Raw genomic sequence first — 22,941 nt, 5'->3', positions numbered from 1 at the left:
TTTTCTATAATGGCGACAATCAACAACAACAACAAAAAAGTTGACTGCAACGGCCAACGCTTCAAGGATAAGTGGATATTGGAATATTTCTTAACTAAAATACGCAACAACTGTGTCTGCCTCATTTGCAAAGAGACAGTCGCTGTTTTTAAAAAGTTCAATGTGAGGCGATATTACCAAACAAGACACGCGGACATGTACGACAAGATTAAAGGGAAGATACGCAGTGAGAAATTGAAGCTAGTTAAATTTCACAGCAGTAGTATTTTGCAAGAGCTCGAGGGTCGAAAGAGCGTGCCACAAAGGCTAGTTTGCTAGATTGTTGAAATCATTAATTAAAAAAATAAATAAATAAAGCAAATGTGACACACAGAGTGGGTTGCTAAAATTTGCTTAAATATATTCTTCTTCGTAAAAGACGTCAGCCAAGGTCGGCCCGCCACATTTTTACCAGACCAAGTCTGGCCCCCTTTGCAAAAGGTTTGGACACCTCTGGCCTAAGTGGTTCCAAGCTATACTAAAAACCAGTGTTGTTAAATGATACTTGTAATGAAAGCATTTGAAATAACATCAGTGTCAATTCTGTGCCAGTACGTACGCTGGGTTATAAATTCATGTACAAGGCTGCAGCCTTTGTACATGGACTGATCACATCTTAGCACATGTAGCAGCTGTGCCTGGAGAGAGCTCTAGATGCGGGGGATTTGTAAAGTGAGGAAAGCCCATTTGCACGAATAAATGAAAAATGATGAATTCTAAACCCCATCACATCCAACTTTTGCGTCACCAGAGAGAAATAGTCAGAAAGACAACAACACATTATTACGATGAAAAAAATCTGCGCGATGTGAATAACTTTTCTTTTTGTATCTCATCTTTTTTCCTGAAACAGATTTCAAGCGTGCACTCCACACATTCAGAGGTCGTCAAATCCGGAAGCCCCAAATCTTCTCTCAAACATGTACGGACAGAAAGCAGTAAGGACATGTCCATAAGTAGGCTGTTGTTACAGACTCTGCACGTCAAGGAGAACAACACGGCGCTGGATCTTCGTTACGATACCCCGGAGCCCTATTCGGAGCAAGATCTGTGGGAATGGTTGAGGAACTCCACGGAGCTACAGGAGTCACGGCCTCGGGCTAAAAGGCGGCCCATGGTCAAAACCGGGAAGTTTAAAAAGATGTTCGGCTGGGGGGACTTCCACTCCAATATAAAGACGGTCAAACTCAACCTGCTGATCACCGGCAAGATCGTCGATCACGGCAACGGCACGTTCAGCGTCTATTTTCGCCACAACTCTACGGGCCAGGGCAACGTATCGGTCAGTTTGGTCCCTCCGACGAAGATCGTGGAGTTCGACGTCATGGCGCAGCAGTCGGTCATCGACGCCAAAGACTCCAAGTCCTTCAATTGCCGTATCGAGTACGAGAAGGTGGAGAAGGGTGCCAAAAACACACTTTGCAATTTCGACCCGTCCAAGACGTGTTACCAGGAACAAACGCAGAGTCACGTTTCCTGGCTTTGCTCCAAACCTTTTAAAGTCATCTGCATCTTCATTTCCTTCTATAGCACTGACTACAAATTGGTGCAGAAAGTTTGTCCGGACTACAACTACCATAGTGACACTCCTTATTTCCCATCTGGCTGATACTGTATTTTCAAATGCAAGAGAAATGTGTGTTGAGTTTCTAACTTCTGGCAAGAAATGAACTTTACTGTGACGGGCTAAATATGTCAAAAGCTAACAATACTGAGCCTGTTTTATTGAATGAGGATTATTTGATGTATTGGCGGATGGATTTATCAATTGGTTAACTGACTGATTAGAAAACAGAATAAGATGGTCGTTTGTGAACAAACCACTGAGGTCCAATATACAATGTTTTTAGAATCTTGTCAAATTAGATTATTACGTCAATGTGTTTGTTCATTCCTGCAACACTCTTATGATCAAATCCCCATTTAAAAAAAAAAAAAATTCCGTTGTATGGTTAAAGGTAAAGTTTGTAGTTCATTTATTCACTGCCAGCCATTTTCATAGCGACCAAGCCACGTTGGACAGTCATTTGGCAGCATTTCGACCGATTTTTGAAGACCCGCCCTCACAATATTCTAAGAATAATATTTTCTTTCAAGAGTGAGCTGACCGTGACAACGGCACAAAATGTTTTTCGTTTGTGTTCTATGATTTTATGTGTACCTCATGAAAAGATACAGTCGATTCTCTTCTTTCGGCCAAAAAAGAAAGCGCGATTTGACCGCTTTCTGTTCTTTAGTATTCAGCGGCATCGTAGTTTGTTGTTAACTGAAAATGCAGCCATTTTTTCCACACACCTTTTATTTCGAGTCTAAAACTGGGCTGATCTCATCACGTCGAAAGCAGCTCATTAGAGACCGTTGAGAAAGTTGTGAATCTTTCCGTAGATGCAGCAGAGGTTTCGATGGAATCTCCGTTCCGAAAACATTTCCTAGAGTTACATGTTGGGTTAAACGCCATCGAGAAGTAGCAGCTGTGACGAACGTATAGCGTGGTCGTAGTACAGTGTGTGTCTGGAAAGAATAGGGGGGGATGGAAAAGTCAAGTGAGGGGAATCTTGCTAACGGCTTGAAAACTGCAAACTTAAAATTAGTGTGAGCACATGTGCCCCCAGTTGTATGGGTAACCCTGATTTAGCATTAACGTGACTCTGGAAGACAACCATGCCTCAGCTTTCACTGTCTTTAGAATGCAAATAGTCCAAACAGATGATTATGAACGCAGCATTAGCTGACCGCATACCAGATTACCTGACTGGAATCTAATCATCTGATAGTTTTGGGGAGATGAAACTCATTCGTCGCTACATAATATACATAGAGTATATTATAGAAATGTAATGTATTTAATTCTATATCTACGTTCTAATTGTAAATAGTTTCTTCTCCTGCTGCTTCTGTATATGCACCCCATGACTGTCGGTGTAACTCCTTTCTTGCTTAGTCTACTAGTCCATCCAGTTGATGCTTGTTCTTGGTTCTTCTATCAAAGAAAATGATATTGCTGCCCTAGATGTGAATTTACCCGAAACAGCAATCCTGTACAGAGCCTGTATGGACAAAATACACTACGGGGTGTCTGAAGAAACACTCCCAGATTGAACTCCTTTTCATGCACTACACTACTACAAATATTGATGCTATTAAGAAATAATAATTAAAGTCCCAATGACATATGGATGTTTTTCAAGACGGGACAATATATAGAAGACCTTAGGTCAGCTGTTTGGGTGCTGATCTTTCTCATAAAGGTCGACCGATATGATAGTCGGCTAACATACCGGGCCGATAGATTGGCAAATGAAGTCAATCTATCAGAACATTTGGGGGATGATCTTTGTTAATTCTGGTTTTGCTCCAACTAGTGGCCAGTATTACAAAAGGGAAAAATTGAACCACTAATATAGACATTTACTGTATATAACGAGTGCTTCAATTACCTTTCATAATCAAACTTCTTAAAAACAAAGCGTATTGGCCTCAAATATCAGCACGCAAAATCAGCTTAAAACATTGCAAACGGCTGAATTTATTTTTGCTAGAAATCTTTATCGGCATCAGCCTTTAAAAAAAATCCCGTATTGGTCCACCCCTAATAACCAGTGGTGTTAATCTTACTTTAAAAAAAGTAATTCATTACAGTTACAAATGACTTCTCCCAAAAAGTAATTGAGTTAGTAACTCAGTTACTTGAATGTAAGAGTAATTAGTTACTTGGCAATGTAACTGGCATTACCTTTCATGTTTGTTTGTTTTTTCCATTCCAAAAAAAAAAAAACCAAAAACATAGTAACCTTTGCTATGTTTGGAAGTCATTTAATGTTGTGAATAAACTGTTAAAGTTGTTACAATTGCTCCCTTTATTGCATTAGTTCCCTTCTGTCTACTTTCGACATGTGAACGTTTTAAACCTGTTTCATCATTTAAAGATAGATTCAACTCAAAATGTTGCCGATTTAAGAGTATTTTAGATACAAAGTTACTTAGGTTCGCTAGGAAGGTTCTCTACAACAGAGCCTTCCTGAGAAGTCTACTGCTTTAAGATGGCGGCTATTTACTAACGCCTAGGGTTGCCACCTGTCCCTTAAAATAAGAAACGATCCGAAATTGGGAATTAAATGTTGCGTTACGCATTGAACTAATAAGGAATATAAATGAATAGATGCATTTCTATGCATTTTAGGAGTTTTTTTCTCTGCCTGTACAGCTTTGGGCGCGAGGGGGGCGTCCCGTATTTCTTATTTCTGAAAGGTGGCAACCCTACTAATGCCGCCGTGTCTGTCATTTGGCATCTAGTTCTCTATACATGTGATATCTATCATGTGGGTGGAGTTTGTAGGCTACAGTCAGGTATTATTGGAGCCACCTAGCATCGCGTTTGCAACGCCGTCACAACTCCCTTCCCTCCTCCCCACTCCCCGCTGTGCTCTCTCGTCTCCGTGAGTCCGTGTCTCTCGCAGACTTTTCCCGTGTCATTCAACCAACGTCGTAACGCACGCCTTTACATCCTCAGTAACGGTAACAGCGTTGCCAAGATGAGAAAAGTAATTAATTAGATTACTCACAACTGAAAAAAATAACGCCGTTATAATCTAATGCCGTTATTAACATCACTGCTAATAACAATAGATTAAATTGATGTTGTGCCTTTTAAGGATTCACCGATTAAAAAATTAATGTGTGTTTGATTAACATTTCTGCCTTGGAAAATCACCAGCACACAACCCTCATAAGGATAAGAGGTAGAGGGAATGGACAGATTATTAAAGGGAACTTGACATGTCAGTTCTGTATGCTTTATTTCAATGTTAGCTCATATATACACGTATTGCCCCGAATATAAGAAGGTGTTTTTTGCATTGAAATAAGACTGAAAAAGCGGTGGTCGTCTTATATTCGCGGTCTAGACGTTATACCCATTCACGACGTTAGATGGCGCCAGATATCATTGAAGCGATGTTCTGTCATGACAGATCTCAGCTACTCTCCAGTTTAACCAGTTTGCATTATTTTATTGCAATTTGTTTCAAGACTACAGTTAGACTTCACTTTGATGGTTAATGCAGTTATTGCAATTGTGTTGTTTTATCACAATAGATTGGTTTATTTACATTTCAAAAACCGGAAGCCATTTAATTTAAGAATGTGATCACACTTTAGTTGACATATTTAAATGTTCAGATATTAAGATTTGAATGAGGCAAAATAACATGCTTTTTCTCTCAACTGTATTGTTATAATCATTTGTTTCAGAGGTACTGTAATTATTTTTCTGTATAAAAATTAATTTGGTGTTCAAAAAGTAGTTTTTTTTTCAAACTTGAGTCTTGAAAAAGAGGGGGTCGTCTTTTAATCAGGGCCGTCTTATATTCGGGCCAATACGGTAATATACAAGTTTTGAAATAATTTTTAGATGAAAAACTATTTCGACACGAGTCGCTATTGTTGTTTACGTCACAATGGTGCCGCCGTAAACGCGGAGGACAATTATTCGTTGCTGCGCTTCGTTTTTTTTTCGCATTACTAACACCAGCCACCAGAGAACAATGTCAACTCAAAAAAAAAAAAAAAATCTCTCCTACTGGGAAGAATTGATATTTTGGTGACACGTTAATGCTGCCCTTTCCTGCGCACACATTTTTGTAAGTTAGTCTATGTCTTGATTTTTCCACTCGACAAGTAGTATTTAACATGTTTATGATACCACATAAAGGCAGCATACAGTTGTGGTCAAAAGTTTACATACACTTGTGAAGAACATAATGTCATGGCTCTCATGGGGTTTCTACTTACAAACTGCAAACAGTTTGCAACAGTGCAAACAATTGTTTGCACTGTTGCTCTTGGGACCTGCAGCTGTTTTGAAAAGGCTCCAAGTGACTTTCCTGACTTGTTCAAGTCAATGATTCGCTTTTTCAGATCCATGTATGTATATTTTTGACCCAGCAGATTTGATCACTTTTTTTGTTAACCCATAATAAAGTCATAAAAGAACCAAACTTCATGAATGTTTTTTGTGACAAAGAAGTATCTGTTCCAATCACTCTATTGGAGAAAAATCAGAGTTGTAGAAATAACTGGAAACTCAAGAGAGCCATGACATTATGTTCTTCACAAGTGTATGTAAACTTTTGACCACAACTGTAAGTGGGCTGACCCACCTCACCCTTTTTACACTGCTGGCCAGAAGTATTGGCACCCCTGCAATTCTGTCAGATAATGCTCAATTTCTCCCAGAAAATGATTGCAATGACAAATGTTTGGCACTAATATCTTCAATTATTTTATTTGCAATGAAAAAACACAAAAGAGAATGGGAAAAAAATTAAATCACTATCATTTTACACAAAACTCCAAAAATGGGCCAGACAAAAGTATTGGCACCCTTTGAAAAATCATGTGATGCTTCTCTAATTTGTGTCATTAACAGCACCTGTTACTTGCCTGTGGCACCCAACCGGGTATGGCAATCACTAAATCACCCTTGTAGCCAGTTAAAATGGATTAAAGTTGACTCAACCTCTGTCCTATGTCCTTGTGTGTACCACATTGAGCATGGAGAAAAGAAGACCAAAAAACTCTGAGGACTTGAGAAGCAAAATTGTGAGGAAGCATTGGCAATCTCAAGGCTACAAGTCCATCTCCAAAGACCTGTATGTTCCTGTGTCTACCGTGCGCAGTGTCATTAATAAGTGTAAAGCCCATGGCACGCTGGCTAACCTCCCTACATGTGGACAGAAAAGAAAAATTGACGAGAGATTTGAACGAAAGATGGTGCGGACGATGGATAAAGAACCTCAAATAACAGCCAAACAAGTTCAAACTGTCCCGCAGTCTGAGGGTACAACAGTATCAAGCCGTACTATCCGTTGGCGTCTGAATGAAAAGGGACTCTATGGTAGAATACCCAGGAAGACCCCACTTTTGACCCAGAGACATATAAAAGCCAGGCTGGAGTTTGCCAAAACTTACAGTACTTGAGAAAGCCAAAAACGTTTTGGAAGAATGTTCTCTGGTCAGATGAGACAAACGTAGAGCTTTTTGGCAAAAGACATAAACATAGAGTTTTCAGGAGGGGAAAAACGAGGCCTTCAAAGAAATGAACAGTCAAACATGGCGAAGGTTCCCTGATGTTTTGGGGTTGCTTTGTTGCCTCTAGCACTGGACTGCTTGACTGTGTGCATGGCATTATGAAGTCTGGAGACTACCTACAAATTTTGGAGCATACCGTAAAGTAAAAAGCTGGGTCTCCCTTGGAGGTCATGGTTTTTCTAGCAGGACAATGACCCAAAACGCACTTCAAAAAGCTCTAGAAAATGGTTTGAGAGCAAGCACTGGAGACTTGTATAGTGGCCGGACCTGAATCCCATAGAGCACCTTTGGAGAGATCTTCCAATCTCAGAGACCTGGAGCATTTGGCCAAAGAAGAATGGTCTAAAATTCCAGCAGAGCATTGTAAGAAACTCATTGATGGTTGTTGGCAGTTATTTTGTCTAAAGGTTGTGCTGCCAAGTATGCCAATACTTTTGTCCGGCCCGTTTTTGGAGTTTTGCATAAAATGATAATGATGTTGGTGTTTTTTTATTGCAAGCAAAATCAATGAAGATATTACTACCAAAGCATTTGTAACTTCAATCGTTTTCTGGGAGAAATTGAGCATTATCTGCCAGAATTGCAGGGGTGCCAATACTTTTAGCCAGCAGTATAGCTAAGACGGTTCACACTGCACGTCACGAGCACCAAACAAACCCATGGTTGGCTGTGCCGTACGAGAGTTTGAGTTGTTCTGCCTTTGGCCAGAGACTTCTCCTGTTTGTGAATGTGTTGTTAGGAGTTTAGGTACCTCATCTTCCTTGAAACTGAAACCTTAAACAGGATCATTTAAAATAAATGACAGTATTTGGATCTGTTTGATCTTCATGCCAATTTAAACTAAAATCGGTATACTGATACTGACATTTTTTTCCTAGCACATCAAGTTTTTTTCTCCACACCTTATGTACTCACGATTAATACTTGCACAAAATTATAATTACAGTAAGAAAATTGTTCGTGTTAAATCATCATTGCTGCCATGCTTGTTTATGTCATATTCATTTCTGATTTATATGTGTAATAAGCACATTAATGAGTTTGTTTTTAATTTGTTTAAAAAAAAAAAAAAAAACTGGACCAGTTTTGGATTCCTCACACCAAAAACCGATTTGAAATCAGCTGTCGGACATAACACAAGGTACAAATTGTGCTCCCCAGTGTCACTGACACCGGAGGAGTGTGTGAGGACGTGGACCAAAAAGCAGGGAAACGGAGAGGCGAAGCAAGGTGGAGGTGAACTCCAAATGGTTTAAACGATAAACAAAAGTCCAAAAAGCAAAGTACAACCAAACTCAAGGAGAACAACAAAAACAGGAATCAAACTTACTTTGGGAAAATAAATTCAAGGGCTTGGAGGTATGAATAGACCTTGGGATAGAGACTTGGATTGACAATGACCCAACGAGAACAGACAGTACATGGGGAACTTAAATACAGACATGCGGTGCAGAGGTTGCGCTAGACTTTTTCGTTGTCTGTCATTTTGACTGACAGGGTCATAAAAATCCGGTCATAATCTATTTTTACCCGTCACTTAAATTTTAAAAATGATAATAATGACATATTCAATAGCAGTGTTGGTCAAAAGTGGTGCGTTACTTACTCAACTCTGAATAAATTGAAGAAACTACCAGCCATGTTGTGTCTACTCTCTGCTCTGTTGATTTGTCATCCAAGACTCGGGGTGCGTTCAGGTTTGAGAATAGCACACGTACTTCTGACTCCAAGCTGTTTGTCCCTGCTCATTCAATTAGGCTACGTTCATACTACAGGTCTTAATGCACAAATCCGATTTTTTTTTGGTCATATCCGTTTTTTTGGCGTGCCCGTTCAGACTGCCTTTGTCCATTGAGACCATTCAAGTATTACGCATGCGCTCTAATTCGCAGTCCGACACGCGCCGGTGCGCAGAAGCATCAAAACAAATGACAAGTCATCCGTCATTCCAGGGCTATCATATTTTGCTTTTCAAAAGGAGGACACAAATAACAGACATAAATAATCCCCGTTTAGGCTTATATTCACAGTTTATATGGATCGATAGCATGCACGCACTGTCCGTGCATGTCACACACACATACGGGCAGTTTGCCCCGACTCTCCAAGACGGGCTGCAGCCAGACCCCTCTCCCGACTCTCGGCCGTGTAGGAAATGTTGAAATATAGCTCACATAGAGGAGAGAGAGAAAACCGATCATTCTCATGCTTATCCTCAACCCATTTTAATTTTTTTATGACTGTTTGTCAAGCCCAGCCCTTCCCCAAAAGCCGTGTTCACTGCAAGCTAGGCGCTAATAACGCACAACTGAAATCGGATTTCGGACACTGGACGGTACAGACAGTCTGGAAAAATGTGGCCCAGATCAGATTTGAACCACATAAAAAAATGACCCAGATCGGATTTGAAATGGTCCACTTCTATGCGACTTGTCCCGTTCAGACCGTCAAGTTAATGCCTGACTGGAGTCGGAAAAACACGAAAAAATTGGATTCGTGCATTAAGACCTGTAGAATGAACGCAGCCTTAGACAATGCTCTCCAAAGCTTCCAAACGTTTCCGTGTTTGCTACACCTGAATGCTAGTTCGGACATTTTTCCGAGAAAGGCCAGCGACGTCATGCATCAAGAGAGACAATAGCTTATAAATATGCTCACTCGCCATCCTGTGGTCTGGGGTGTGAATTGCAACCTGTCAAAATGACGGATGGACTTCAGTTTTTTCCGTCACCGTTTTAAAAAAACGGTCAACGACGGAAAATATTCGGTTAACGCGACCCCTGGGGTAACAAGACAATGAGACCCGAGTGGTTGATACAAGAGGCAGCGGATTGGTCAAGACCAGTGTTGGGCATGTTACTTTAAAAAAGTAATTAGTTACATTACTCACTACTTCTTCCAAAAAGTAACTGAGTTAGTAACTGAATTACTCTATAGTAAAAGTAACTAGTTACCAGCTAAAGTAACTATTTCTGTTACTTTAAAAACAACTTGTTGTATGTCAAAGAATTTTCTGAGCAGTATTCGAGTCAGTGGAATAGAGAAGAACAGACAGGTAGTTAACTTGTTAGGTGCTTCAGCAGATTTGAATTGCTTACCACAGATGTCGACAAACGCTTTGCCCCGGGAGATAAATTACACATTACATGCAGGTTCTTTCCTTTAATCTCGACAAACTTGAAATAGTGTCTATATCTCCACCTCTTAAAGGACCATTTTTCTTCTGAATGGTCTGCCATCCCGACCCTGTGCATCTGTTTTGCGTGTGTGTGTTTGCCGCACCCGCTGTTCCGGTTTGCTTGTGAAATCACCGGCTTTGATTGGCTTACCACGACACATGACTCTAACCCTCAGCCAATCCCAATCACTTCCATCGCATCTCTCGAGGGGCTGCATTTAGGTAGGCTCGTTTCTGGACAATTCACGTCACCTTCAAAGCGTCTGCCGTCCTCAAGATGGAAGCAGAATTATTGCTGGCTGACAGTGGGAGATGGGAACGAGGCTAGCATCAGGTGTAGCAAACAGAGAAACGTTATCAAACTTTGGAAAGCATTGTCTAATTGAATGAGCAGGGACAAACAGCTTGGAGTCAAAAGTACGTGCGCGATTCTCGAACCTGAACGCACCCCAAGTCTTGGATGACAAATCAACAGAGCAGAGAGTCGACTCGACACGGCTGGTAGTTTCTTCAATTTATTCAGAGTAAGTAACGCACCGCTTTTGACCGTCAGTAACGGTAACGGCGGAAAAAGTAATGAGTTAGATTACCCCGTTACTGAAAAAATAACGCTGTTACGTAACGGCGTTATTTATAACGGCGTTACTCCCAACACTGGTCAAGACATAAGGAGCAGGCCACAACAGGGGAAATCACAATGACCACTCACACACGAGGACACAAGCTGAATGACAGTGACAGAGTGCAGTGTTTGTAAATAAGACGATATCGCCGTTTGAAATCAGGGAGTGTTTTTAAGGCCACCCTGTAAAATGTATGTATTCCTAATATTTGTCTTTATCGGAGGAAAAGTTGGATATGAATAAAATGAATAAAACTATAGTACATTTTACTGTCAGACTGATATGTTGCTCTGTAATATTCATCATTCATGCATCAGGTTTGTTCATTTACTGTTCTTTTCAAAACAAATTCACCGTGTACTTTTTGCTCAGGAAAATTAAATGATTGCTTTTCATGATCATCAATGGGCCTCTGCATAATTCATTATAGATGAGGATTTAGAAATCACGCTATCATCTACAGCACTCAACAAAAAATATGAATTCCATTTTTTCAGGATAAGATCAAAAACATCATATTTAAGTGCCTTTTTTCTTACCCTACCTAAACTTGCATCTGAATAACATACTGTACATCGCAACCAAGGCGTTATCCAACATAGAGACCGGCGTCTCGGACAGTGAAAGCCCATCTGAGCTGTTCAGACTGAGGAGTGTAATATGTGCTTTCAATCCGTCCGATTCCCGTTGAAGGAAAAGAGTCGATTATTCCTTGTTACAGGTTGTTTTATTCTTATAAGGCAGGGGTTTTCAACCCAGTCCTCAAGGCACACTGTGGGTCCTGGTTTTTGTTCCAGCCGATCCAGCAGAGACAGTTGAACCAATGAGGCTTCTGCTAAAACAAGCCACACCTGACTGCAATCAACTGATTGCACTTGTAAAACACCAGATTGGGGAAAAAGTGTTGTCATCTTGTTTGGTAAGAATGAAATCCTGCACCCACAGTGTGCCTTAGTGGAATAGGTTGGGAACCCCTGTTATAAGGAACAGGAGATGATGACACAGAATTCAGGAGTAAAAAATATCAAAGAATTTACACTTAAAGACAGACAAACAGAAAAGACATCACAGTCCGGTACCGGGACGCAGAGAGTTTGTCCCGCCTTTCAGCTCCTACCCTTTTTCTTACTTCCCCCAAAGACTTGCTTGGAATGTGCAACCCCCAGGCCCTGATCAGATGACATACACTGGTAAGAGGAAAAAGGGCCTGTGTGAATATTGGAAGAAAAGCAAAGTGGCTGCTCCCACATATGATTATTGTGAATAAATGGAAATATAGTTCAACACCGTGCTTTGTAAATGTTCAGACTACAGAAAAGCCATCCGGTTTCAATCAAGATGCCAGTCTGAACAAGGCCTTAGTTAGGGCGCAACCCTAGACCTTTGTAAATCTACCGACATAGAAAACACGACAGCCGGAGCACAAGATCCTCGCCTGACACCTCGGCACTTCTTCCAATTGATTTCCTAATAGCCTAGCATCCTATAAAGTTGAACGACTTGTTTTTCAATCCCAGGGAGATGGGGATGAGAAGAATGCCGGTGCCTGTTCAGGGACTGTACAGCAGCACCTGCTATCGAATCCTCCGGCTCAGCTGTTTGGATCAGCCGTCGTCTTAAAGCAGATTAAGCCGCCCGAGCCGGGAAATCAGATGCCTTTAGCTGGCTCACAATTGATCACTTTTGTGTGTTCATTTTTCGGCGGGCTAACTTCATTGGCAATGTGCCCCCCTCAGACAAAAGTGCCAAGACAGTTTTACTTGCCCATATTTACTCTCTGTAATCACCTGAAACATTCTCGCCATCCTTGTTGGGGTTGGTCACATTTTATAGCAATATTTCAGCAGTGATTTTGATCATACACGCTGTACCAAATCGTCAGAAACGGGACGAAAGACGAGAGACTTTCCGACATTTTTGAAGCGGGGTATCGTGACGTCTCCGCAGACTGCCGATCCGGCGTCTCGGACGCCTCGCGACCACGTTGTCCGGGGAGTTCGAATTTCTGCTCGTCGTGACATTTTTCCAAGGATATTATCGTAAACGAAAACGAACGAAATGACGAAAACTAAAATTGAAAAAAATTTTTCGTCAACTAAAACTATTCATTAAAATGCAAAACTATTCGTGTCCGCGAAACTAACTCAAACATATTCAAATGGGAGACGCTAAACCTTGGCTTTCCACAACTTCGGATGGCTAAGCGATGGATTCAAGTTGGGCGAGAAATTTTACACGAGCTGGCAACACGGGTTGTTGTCGCCGCTGGCAACGTGGCGGCTGAAGTTGGCAGAAAACGTCAAAGTCGTATTCCTTTTTTTATTCCAACAAAGACAAAAGCAAGCGCCTTGACGTGGAAACTGCCCATTAAATAAATAAATATACAAAGCCCACCGATTTAAGACTACGTTCAGACGGGAGGCCCAAGTGACCCAATTCTGAATTTTTGTCTCATCTTCCAAAAAGAGAGTGATGTATTTAAGTGAGCACGCTTGCGTGCGTGCACTTGGAGAAGTGCATCAGAATGACAGTTTTCTGTTTTATATTTCATCGTTTACTGGGTGTTTTTTTTGTAAAACAAGAAAATATGTTGGGAACAGCTTTCTAAACAAAAATGAAAACGGGGATCCTTTAGCTCAAAAACGACAAAATGAATTTTGAATGCAGCACGCAAAAATAAGATGAAAGCAGCCATCATAGGAAACGGCGTTATGGACTTTTTGGGTCCCTCGTTGAATAAAATGTTGATATGAATTTCTGTTTCGTGGCAGGTGGAGGGCTTTATTTGAAGGATCAGGAAATCCCATGGAGAACAAAATGGAACCGCTAAGCCTCAAACTTTCAATTCAAGTTTGATCTCATCCTCTGGCAAACATGAGTGGATTTGAATTTAATAACTGCCTTTAATCCTTGCGATGTGATTGAACTTAAAGCGGCACAGGTCAATGATGAAAGAAAAAAACCCAACAACCCAAAACATGATATATGATCACGTCATCCACCAATATTTTGGAATGATTATGCGACGCAGCCTGTGAAGAGGGGATGAATAGTCCAAATTCTCATTTGGAATTACATTCTGTTCCTTTGTTGACAAATCGGCTTACTCATTGTTTAGACAGATTGCGCCACAATGCTGTTAAAATGCTCCGCTCCGCAGCAGTTACACTATTGGAGGGGGAATTGAAGACATTTTGCCTCGCGCATCTTGGACAGAAAGACACTCACACATACAATAGGCTTTTCAATAAAGCCAGGAGTAATTACATACATGCTTAAACTTGACATGCAGGCTTAAGCATTTCAGTGTTCATATTAAAAGGTTGAAAATCAAAAGCATAAAAATTGACTGACCCATTCCAATGTGTGCCTTCATTTAATCGTACGGATGAACAAACAGTAAGCTGCATCATCAACTTCAAATATAAACTGTATATCAGAGGTGGGTAGTGCAGCCAAAAATTGGACTCAAGTAAGAGTACTTCAGAATCATCAGACTCAAGTAAAAGTAGTCATCCAAAAATTGTGCTCGAGGAATGAGTAACATTGGGAAAAGTCTTTTATTTAAACAATGGTATTTTTTTTTCTCAGCATAAAATGATCTATATGAACTGCCATTATTATACTGCACTATACCCTATTACATAAACACATTAAGCCAATGAAAAAAACATTCAATTCTGCTAAGAGAAAATCAATTTACAGAAATAAAGCATCATTCGTCCAAAGAGCATGAGTGCCCTCTAGTGGAGAAAACATATTTCCTATTATGAAATTAAAAGGATCACATTTCTGATTTTCCGTGGTCAATCGGTGCCAAATAAATACTGGGAGGGAGGTTAAAATCAGTGCTCTCGAGTCATGTTGACGGCAGCGCTCGATGTCAAATACTTCATTTTTTACCGCTCTTTAAAGACACCACGTGACTGAACAGGCCGGTGTGATAGAACGGCAAGCTTGAGTCTGAATGGTATAATGGATTATTGCGACGGCTCATTGGTGAAACTGATCGAGCCACTGCTGGCATCATCTCATAATAAACAAAGTCAACTCTAATATGTAGAATAAGAGTAAGCAAGAGTAGCGTTTCTTCTTCTTCACAAATCTACTCAAGTAAAAGTAAAAAGTATGGCTTAGTAAAACTACCTACATTTTTCTCATAAGGTTACTCAAGTAAATGTAACAGAGTAAATCTAATGCCTTATTACCAACCTCTGCTGTATATGTTTGATATATCTCGACATAACATGACACCTTTTAAATGTCATTTTAAAATAAAATCCAGCGGTTACGACGACACCTCGCAGTTCAGAGATCCCGACGTCCAGCGGGAGACACATTTTTGAGGAATCGTTGCCGTTTTGCCGATAAACATCATGGGAGATGTAGTGCTTCATATAGAAAAGGTTCAAACCATTGTATTATTTTCATTTCAATCAACAACAATGAAACATTTCATGCACAAATTATAACTTTTTTTTCTGAAAATGTTTTTATTACATTCGTATCGCGCAGGGGTCTCACACGAGCGGCCCGCGCGACAATAGTTGGCGTCCCTCATTTGGCATCCAGTTGTAGAATTAGCCTGCACCAATTTTTGGATGGGCAATAACAAAAACATACAATTAATTTAAAATAATTACTGAAGGACTTTTTGGGGGTGGGGACAACGGGTTCAAAGTAAAAGATTTTTTTTTAATGACATTAAAAAAAATTGTCATGAGTAATAAAAATATAAAAATAAAAAATAAAAAGTAGCAATTTCCTTTTCCGCCCTTTCCCGTCTCTCCATAGAAAGGGGCATAAATGATGGCGAAAAGTTAACATCCGACAGCCCATTATAAATGTTAAAGTCGGTGTCGGCCAGACTTGACTTTCTGTCTGACATTAATTACAGGTGACAGCCCGAAGAAGAAAACGCCACACAATTATAATGATGACTGCGGTGGAAATTCTTCTTGCCGGCTGTGACAGGAATGATTATGCAAACTCTGAGGTAGTCATGACAACAATATTACACCGATACGGGTCAAAAGAGGAAATCCAAACAACATTACAAATACAATTTGATTCTAATCAAAATTGGAATCCCGGATTCATTGCTCTGTCAAAAGCAGTTTTATGACCAGCATATTTCATCTCAATCTCACAAACCGTTCTAGCGATTGTACAACAGTTGGCTCACCTCTGTTTCCTGAAGAGACCAATTTCTCTTTTTAAAAGAATCAAAACCTTCAACCACATACTGTTACTGTGAAGTGTTTTCGTCAAAATCGCTAATCAATCAATTTCCTGGTCTCTGACTGTTCAGCACAGCACACGCACTGTTGGGCAAACAGCAACGGCGGATATTATTGTGATGACAGCGTGCTGGTGCCAACCGCTGAACTTTGGCTCCATAATAGTGTTGCACCGATACCATTTTTGGCCCCGATACCGATACCTGGCTGTGCAGTATCGGCCGATACCGATACCATACCGATACCACCCCGTTTATATATATATTTTTTTTGTTTGTTTGTTTGTTTTTCTCCCCCAAAGAGCTACATAATTGGATGTGAAATCATTGCTATCAAGGCTTTGTCAGGCTGTTGCTTACCTTTGCAAAATAGGAAAAGGATTTGTACAAAGTATAATACTATCCCAACAGTAAGAAAGTAAAAATAAGTTCATAATAATAAACTCTGAATGAACTGAGTAAACTTTTTTAAACCTCTCAAAGGCCAAACAGTACAACTTTCATGAAATTATTGTCACATTCTGCTGCTGGTTAGATTGTGTTTTGTTGCTGGGCTGTTAGTGGGGGCGTTCCTGACGTCACACCTAAATCCAATGCAGGCTCATCAACGCAGCATTTAAGCACGGGTGAGCTCAGAGAAGGCTGCCGAGATATTTGCTTTGCTGATTGCCATTTGACATCTCGCACTATAGTCTCGCTACATTTGCTTGTTACGCCCCTGCATTGGGTTTTTTCTGTTAGTGTGCTGCACTCGTTTGTAACCTCTACCCTGTGCAGGTATTTGAGTGTTTTTATTTTGACTTTTTGGCTCGCTGCCTATCGTCTTAGTTAACCTTCGAGTTTGTAGTATTGAGCTCCGTCGACCTGCTGTCACGGACTCCTTTTGTTATTTCTACTATCCCGCGATGGCGTGTTATTTTTTTGTTTGCAATCATTAAACCCTTGTACGTATCCCCCGCTTGTTGTCCGCTTCGAGGTCCAACCTTGTTTCCGCATTTGCGGACGCTAACAATTATGAGTAATAATAATTGACCACAGCATCCCGTCTCTCTATTAGCCTCCTTTTTTCGGGAGGGGGGGGGGGGGGGTCCCTTATTTCAATTTCTGAAAGGTGGCAACCCTACTTTGGAAACAGTTCCCAAATTACTGCAGTATTTCTTTAAGTAAAAGACAAAGTAAAGTTGACGTAGTGAACTGACCAGAGATTGTTGCACCGGTCCAGCGCCCTTCCATAGCAGTCCTGCTCTTGCAGGCTCAAACTCGTTGTGTTTGTTCACGCTTCGTCTTCAAATGTTTTATCATGTTCGAGGTATTGGAACTGGTCGATTTAACTCCACATCTCGAAACTTTCAGGCCGCAAATCTTGCATGCAGCCATTGATTTTAATTGACGGGATTTCTATTTTGAAATATTTCCCGACCGTCGCTATGTCGGCGCCGCCAAGCGGCCTTGTCATTGGTCAGGAGTGGCTATTGGCCTGTTCTCATTGGTCTGGAGCAGGCCAATAGCGATAGCTGCTTGGTGTTCACGTGTCATCACACAACACGGAGACAGAGTGTAGTGAGCGCCAGGAGGAAAAAAAAAGGCTGCGGTCAAATGTTATAATAATGGACCGGTAAATGGTATCGGCGCCGTCTTTGTTGGTACTCGCCGATACCGATACCACCATTTCGGGCCGGATCGGCGCCCCCTGCGGATACTAGTATCGGTATCGGTGCATCTTTACTCCATAAGCATGGACATACTGTATGAGCACACCCCATTGACCTGGCTTGCCCCCTTTCTGCAAAATGACACTTGTCAGATTGTGTGGCATGGCATCTCCTAAATATTATGATACTTTATCACGTACTAGAGAACATATGCCAACATTAGATTATGTGGTGTTTATTCGAAACTAATGCAGCAGTATCTCCAGATACGAAAAGCTTCAGTTAAACAAGCGAAACGATATGGAAGTGAATCGAACCGAAAATGCAAAACCCAAAGGGTTCAATACATCCATGCCAACCCTTATATACTGTAGTATATGAATCTACATCGACAGTAATGTTCAAAATGTGGGAAAGCGAATGACGTCTATCACAGCTGATCAAAATTGGTATGTTTGTGCAACGGAACAGCTGCTTTCTTATAGAATAGAATAGAATAGAATAGAATAGAATAGAATAGAATAGAATGATGTTTGCATCTTTGACAAGAGGAAAGTCATACTGATATTATAACCATTATTATTATCATCAGCTTTTCTGTTTATTCCTCTTTCTAATATTAACAACAAGGCAAAGTGAGTGACAAACTTCCAAATAAAATGGGACCTTCAAATAACAGGACCGTGACAGGATGCATGCTGACTGTCTGGGCATGACAAGCAATCTAATGAGGAAGATTTCACTCTCATCAAAAGACCTTTTTGGGACCTCAATCAGCCAATGTCCTGGATTTGTTTCACCTGCCCATCCCGCAAGGCCAGACAGGTTGCTACGCAGAAAATGGAGTCATTATTTCAATCATTTTTATGTTAATATAAAGGTTATTTCAGGTTGGAGGAGACTAAATGATATTTTTTAAATAACAGCACCTCCGTTTCAAACATCGTCTATAGCAGGGGTGTCAAACTCATTTTGGTTCACCAGCCACATTTATGGCAATTAGATTTCATGTGAGCCCAACTCGTTTGTTTTTTGGCCAAATAAGTGAACTCGCTGGCTGCCATTGACGGTGCTCCGCGTCCAATCTGTTTTGACCGGGAGGGGTGAAAGAACCCTCTGTCGGTCAAAATGGATTGGATGTCGAGTGCCGTCAATGGCACTGTGTGTCACGCCTCGTGATTACCCATTGAATTTCACCTGGTGTGGCCTGCTCCTTGTGTATTCACCGATCCGCGGCCTCTTGTATTCAAACATTTTTGAGTTGATCACCACCTTGCCCCATTTCCCTGCATCTAACGTTGTCGACGACAAGCAACGAGTTCATTTTGCGTCACATCCGTGTCGTTTTGAGATACTTGCGGGGTCTCTCGATTTTGGATCATTTCCTGCCCATGATGTTTTTTGGGGCTGCATCTGCTTCAGTTTTTTGCTGTCAGTTCCGCTTAGTTTTGGTGCATTTATGGATCACTTCCTTGGCCACCATCGACGCCGCTAGACATTCAATCCATTTTGACCGGAAGGGGGCGAATGAACGAACGTAACGTCGGACAAGAAAGTGAGCCGAGTGCGGCCACGCGCGTCCATCACGCGAATCTACAGTTTTACTGTGCCGATGTAAAATGAAATATATGTGATTTTGTATGTGCAGTACGAATGAGCGACAACGCTCTTCTCGGGCCGATTGACCGGCGCTCCGCGGGCTATACGTTTGGAACCCCTGATCTAAAGCCAGAGAAAAAGGTGCTTCTTTGGCCCTGAAGGTATGTACTGTATCAGGAAGAGTCCAGAGAGAATTTGTGTGAGCTAGTGATTTTAAAAAATTGATAAATAAGTTTTATTCCATGACAATTAAAATGATGAAAGCTGCAGGGCTTATTGCCATTGGTTTGAATTGCGACAGGAATGAGTTGGCGACAAGGCTGAGAAGTAAATTGCATTAGTATGTTGAGGAGAACTATATTAAAATGCTAATGTAAAGCTGTTAATAGTTCTTCAAAAACCAATAATCCCCTACAGTCAGTCATGTGTCAGAATGGTTAATGGAAAAATATCCCAGAGGCACGCAGGGTCTTTTTCCTCTTTCTGATTTTGATTAAAGCTGAAATTCTGTTCCGGGACAAAGCATGGATTAGGCTAGGCTAGGATGGGATTGGCAAACACCCTTTAATGAGTGTATAATATTTATTGTTTTGACGACACCCCCCCCAAAAAAAAAAGACATTTGTAACTCTAAATTTTGGGCGACCAGCATTAACTTGCATTCACTTAAACAAAAATGGGAAAACATGTCCTTGTTCTTAATGACTGTAAAACATGCTATTTATATGAACTCCCTTGATCATGTCATTCTGTCTGGATGTCGGGTTGTTTTTCTATTTATATAGCCTGCTGCTGTTTTTGGGTGGTGAAGAAGTTTGCGCGTTCCCCCCAAAAAATGTGTTTGCTAAAACATTCATACTTGGAAAATTAATTTGTGCTTAAAAGAAATATAGAAGATATCTACAGACATGCCCTAGTACAAATGACTTTGAATCAAAATACGCTTCACGCTACATTTGATAACGTAGAAAATCATGTTTAAACAGAAAATGGCACCGCTTGTAGACGCTGCCATTTTGTGAGGTCAGTTATACTCACTCTCCTTTGTGCTGGAGGTAACTTACAAGATGTGTCAGATACAGTGAGGTGGTGGCCCCTTAAGGTTCCTCCCATCAAACAGGTTTGGATTGGATGTTTTCCATCTTGATATGTGGATATGTAGACTGTATCCGGAACAATCCATCTGGCGCAGTGTTGTCAGCGATTACTTGAAAAAGGAATTAAATTACCGTACTGGTTATGCCTGTAAGAAGTCATCTTGTTACTTTACTGATTACTTCATTATCAAAGTAACTAAGTTACTTTAAAAGTCATTTATCAAATGTTAAGCCAGAATGACAACAGAAAAATGTCATCGCATGTCATTGACTTTCCGAGAATTGAATTTAAAGGACAAAATCGAGAATTTTTCACATGAGGCTTAATCTTCGAGTTAACGGGGGTTTAATTAGTCGACGGAGTTGATTTCAACCATCATAGACTCGCGCAAGCTTAGCCACTCCGGAGCCCTGAAACTAACAAATAACTGACAAACTTCACGGAACTTCAACTGCGAGGACTAATTATACCCTCGCAAAATCGAAGATTAAGCCTAATGTCAAAAATTCTGAACTTCCCCTTTAGATAATGACCTATCTGTTAAAATGTTGTCTATTAAAGTTTTAAAGCAATACAACAAAGAATAAGGTGGAATGAAATGAAGTAGAATCCTACAGTAGTAAGTATTTCATATTGGGTCAAAATTATCTTTCGAACATATCATGTGACAACCACCTTAGCGACGGTCCAAAACTACAGCTGAGGATGGATATTTAGAATTTCCTTAAACCTAAGCTTTCAAAAGCTTCAACAACAACTGAGCTTGAACCGATAATTGAACAAGGACAGTGTCAAGATGTGTATCTATACACATCTAGGGCAGAAAACACACATGTGACTTGAAGTTCTGCTCTGAGACCCCCAATTTGGCCAAATTTCAAAATTGTCTGATATGCACGTCTGATACATCGCTGGAAAGCTTAAAATTTCAGTTTTCTGGAGGAAGAAAAAATCTGAACAGGAGGGCATTTAAAAAAAAATGTAAACAGCAAAACCTCAACTGGGGGTGAGACCTGAGATAGTGTAATTAAAGACACCTTCATTTTAACGAGATATTATCGTCTACTTACCTTGTTTCGATCCAAAAACTCCATGAAGCATGTATGACTGTTAAGACACAGCTGTGAATGGCCACAGCCGGATTTTTGGGGGATTTTATGGATGAAACATGGTCATATAACAGACCATGTTATATGACCATTATATCACCAGTTTCAATCGCAGACATCAAGGAGTGGTCGAGATTTTCTTTTTCATATATTTACCCTTTTAAACATTTTTTTTCTTTGTTTGGAACGGTTACTTATCCTCTAACATATCAGGTAAAATGTGACACTAACGTGACGTATTTACAGACGCCATTTTTTTTTCATTTTGATGTTATTTGTTTCAAAGTTTAAAATATGCGAGGGAATTTTTTTGTTTGTGTTTTTTTAACAAAATATTATATATTAGACATCAATTAATGATTCTAAGCTAAAATGAGACATTTTGAATAATAAATATAATGACTTACCTTCTTTTTATGGCTGGGTTGAAAGAAAAGCGGTTGCGCGACGTCTGTAAACGGGGGTTTCCAGGGTAAAACGAACAAATTAAAAACAGTTTGGGGGCTTAATGTGCCATTAATCTGCAATGGCAGCATATAGACTTATTGTTCTATCAAACAAAACAGTTCTTTTGGCTTAAAATACAGCAGTTTATTTTAAAGAGGGGTGAGCAGAAACTGCTTTTTCAGCCTTGTCTGTGTTTTCCGCCATATATATATATATACATATATATATACAGTACAGGCCAAAAGTTTCTCCCCCAAAAGTCAAACTCCCGTCTATGTTACAAACTGTAACTATAAAATGTACGTAAAGGCTGCTTACAAACTGTAGAAGCGCTCTCGTTACCTGTAGGCCATGACCTATGAGGCAATAACAAAATAGTAACACACAGACAATAAGGGAACTAACTTTAATCAGATTACTGGATTGGAAAAATGAATGCGTTAGATGAATCGATACTGAAAGAAAGTAATCAGATTACAGTAACACCTGACTAGACTGATCTGGCGTGCCGGCTTAGATTCAGTCATTCAATTTATGCAGCTGGGAGAGATGCTCAGGTGACCGACTGAATGGACCCATCGCGTCGGCATCCTATTTTATTCATCCTCCGTTTGTGGGGCAAAAATCAAAGCTTGCCTCGGGGAAGTTCATTCACCTTATCCAGTGTCTCACTGAGCTAACTAAAATGCTTGGCTGAGATATCGTCAACAGTAAAGTCTAAACGATGCAGTCATAGCCAAGCCTATTTGCATGTCACGCATTAATGAGAAATCTGCCAGGCAAAAAAGAGCAACTAGAAAACGTTCACCATGCACATCATCATCTTGCAGAACTAATAAAAGGGCATTCGAGGTTTTCTTTTTTGAAA

The 22,941-nt window shown here is 40.4% G+C and overlaps 1 protein-coding gene across 2 annotated transcripts in view; it reads left to right on the top strand.

The window, feature by feature from the left end:
• Positions 1-11,394, top strand: part of nxph1 (neurexophilin 1) — a 34,529-nt gene extending 23,135 nt beyond the window's left edge. Inside the window, exons 2-3 of one of the 2 annotated variants that reach the window (XR_009061925.1) lie at positions 893-8,725; positions 10,812-11,393. Coding sequence is in view for 1 of the 2 variants with exons in the window: in XM_057828488.1 (XP_057684471.1) it covers positions 893-1,648 (756 nt within the window). In the remaining variant the exon portion in view is untranslated. Of the gene's footprint in view, positions 1-892 lie in introns of both variants that reach the window. The other variant, XM_057828488.1, reaches the window with a different exon arrangement.
• The last annotated feature ends 11,547 nt before the right edge of the window (positions 11,395-22,941 follow it).

This window comes from Corythoichthys intestinalis, chromosome 22 (assembly GCF_030265065.1).
Source record: "Corythoichthys intestinalis isolate RoL2023-P3 chromosome 22, ASM3026506v1, whole genome shotgun sequence".
Classification (NCBI taxonomy): domain Eukaryota; kingdom Metazoa; phylum Chordata; class Actinopteri; order Syngnathiformes; family Syngnathidae; genus Corythoichthys; species Corythoichthys intestinalis.
Note: the sequence above shows the minus strand (reverse complement) of the source record. Positions and strands in the feature narration are given on the sequence as shown.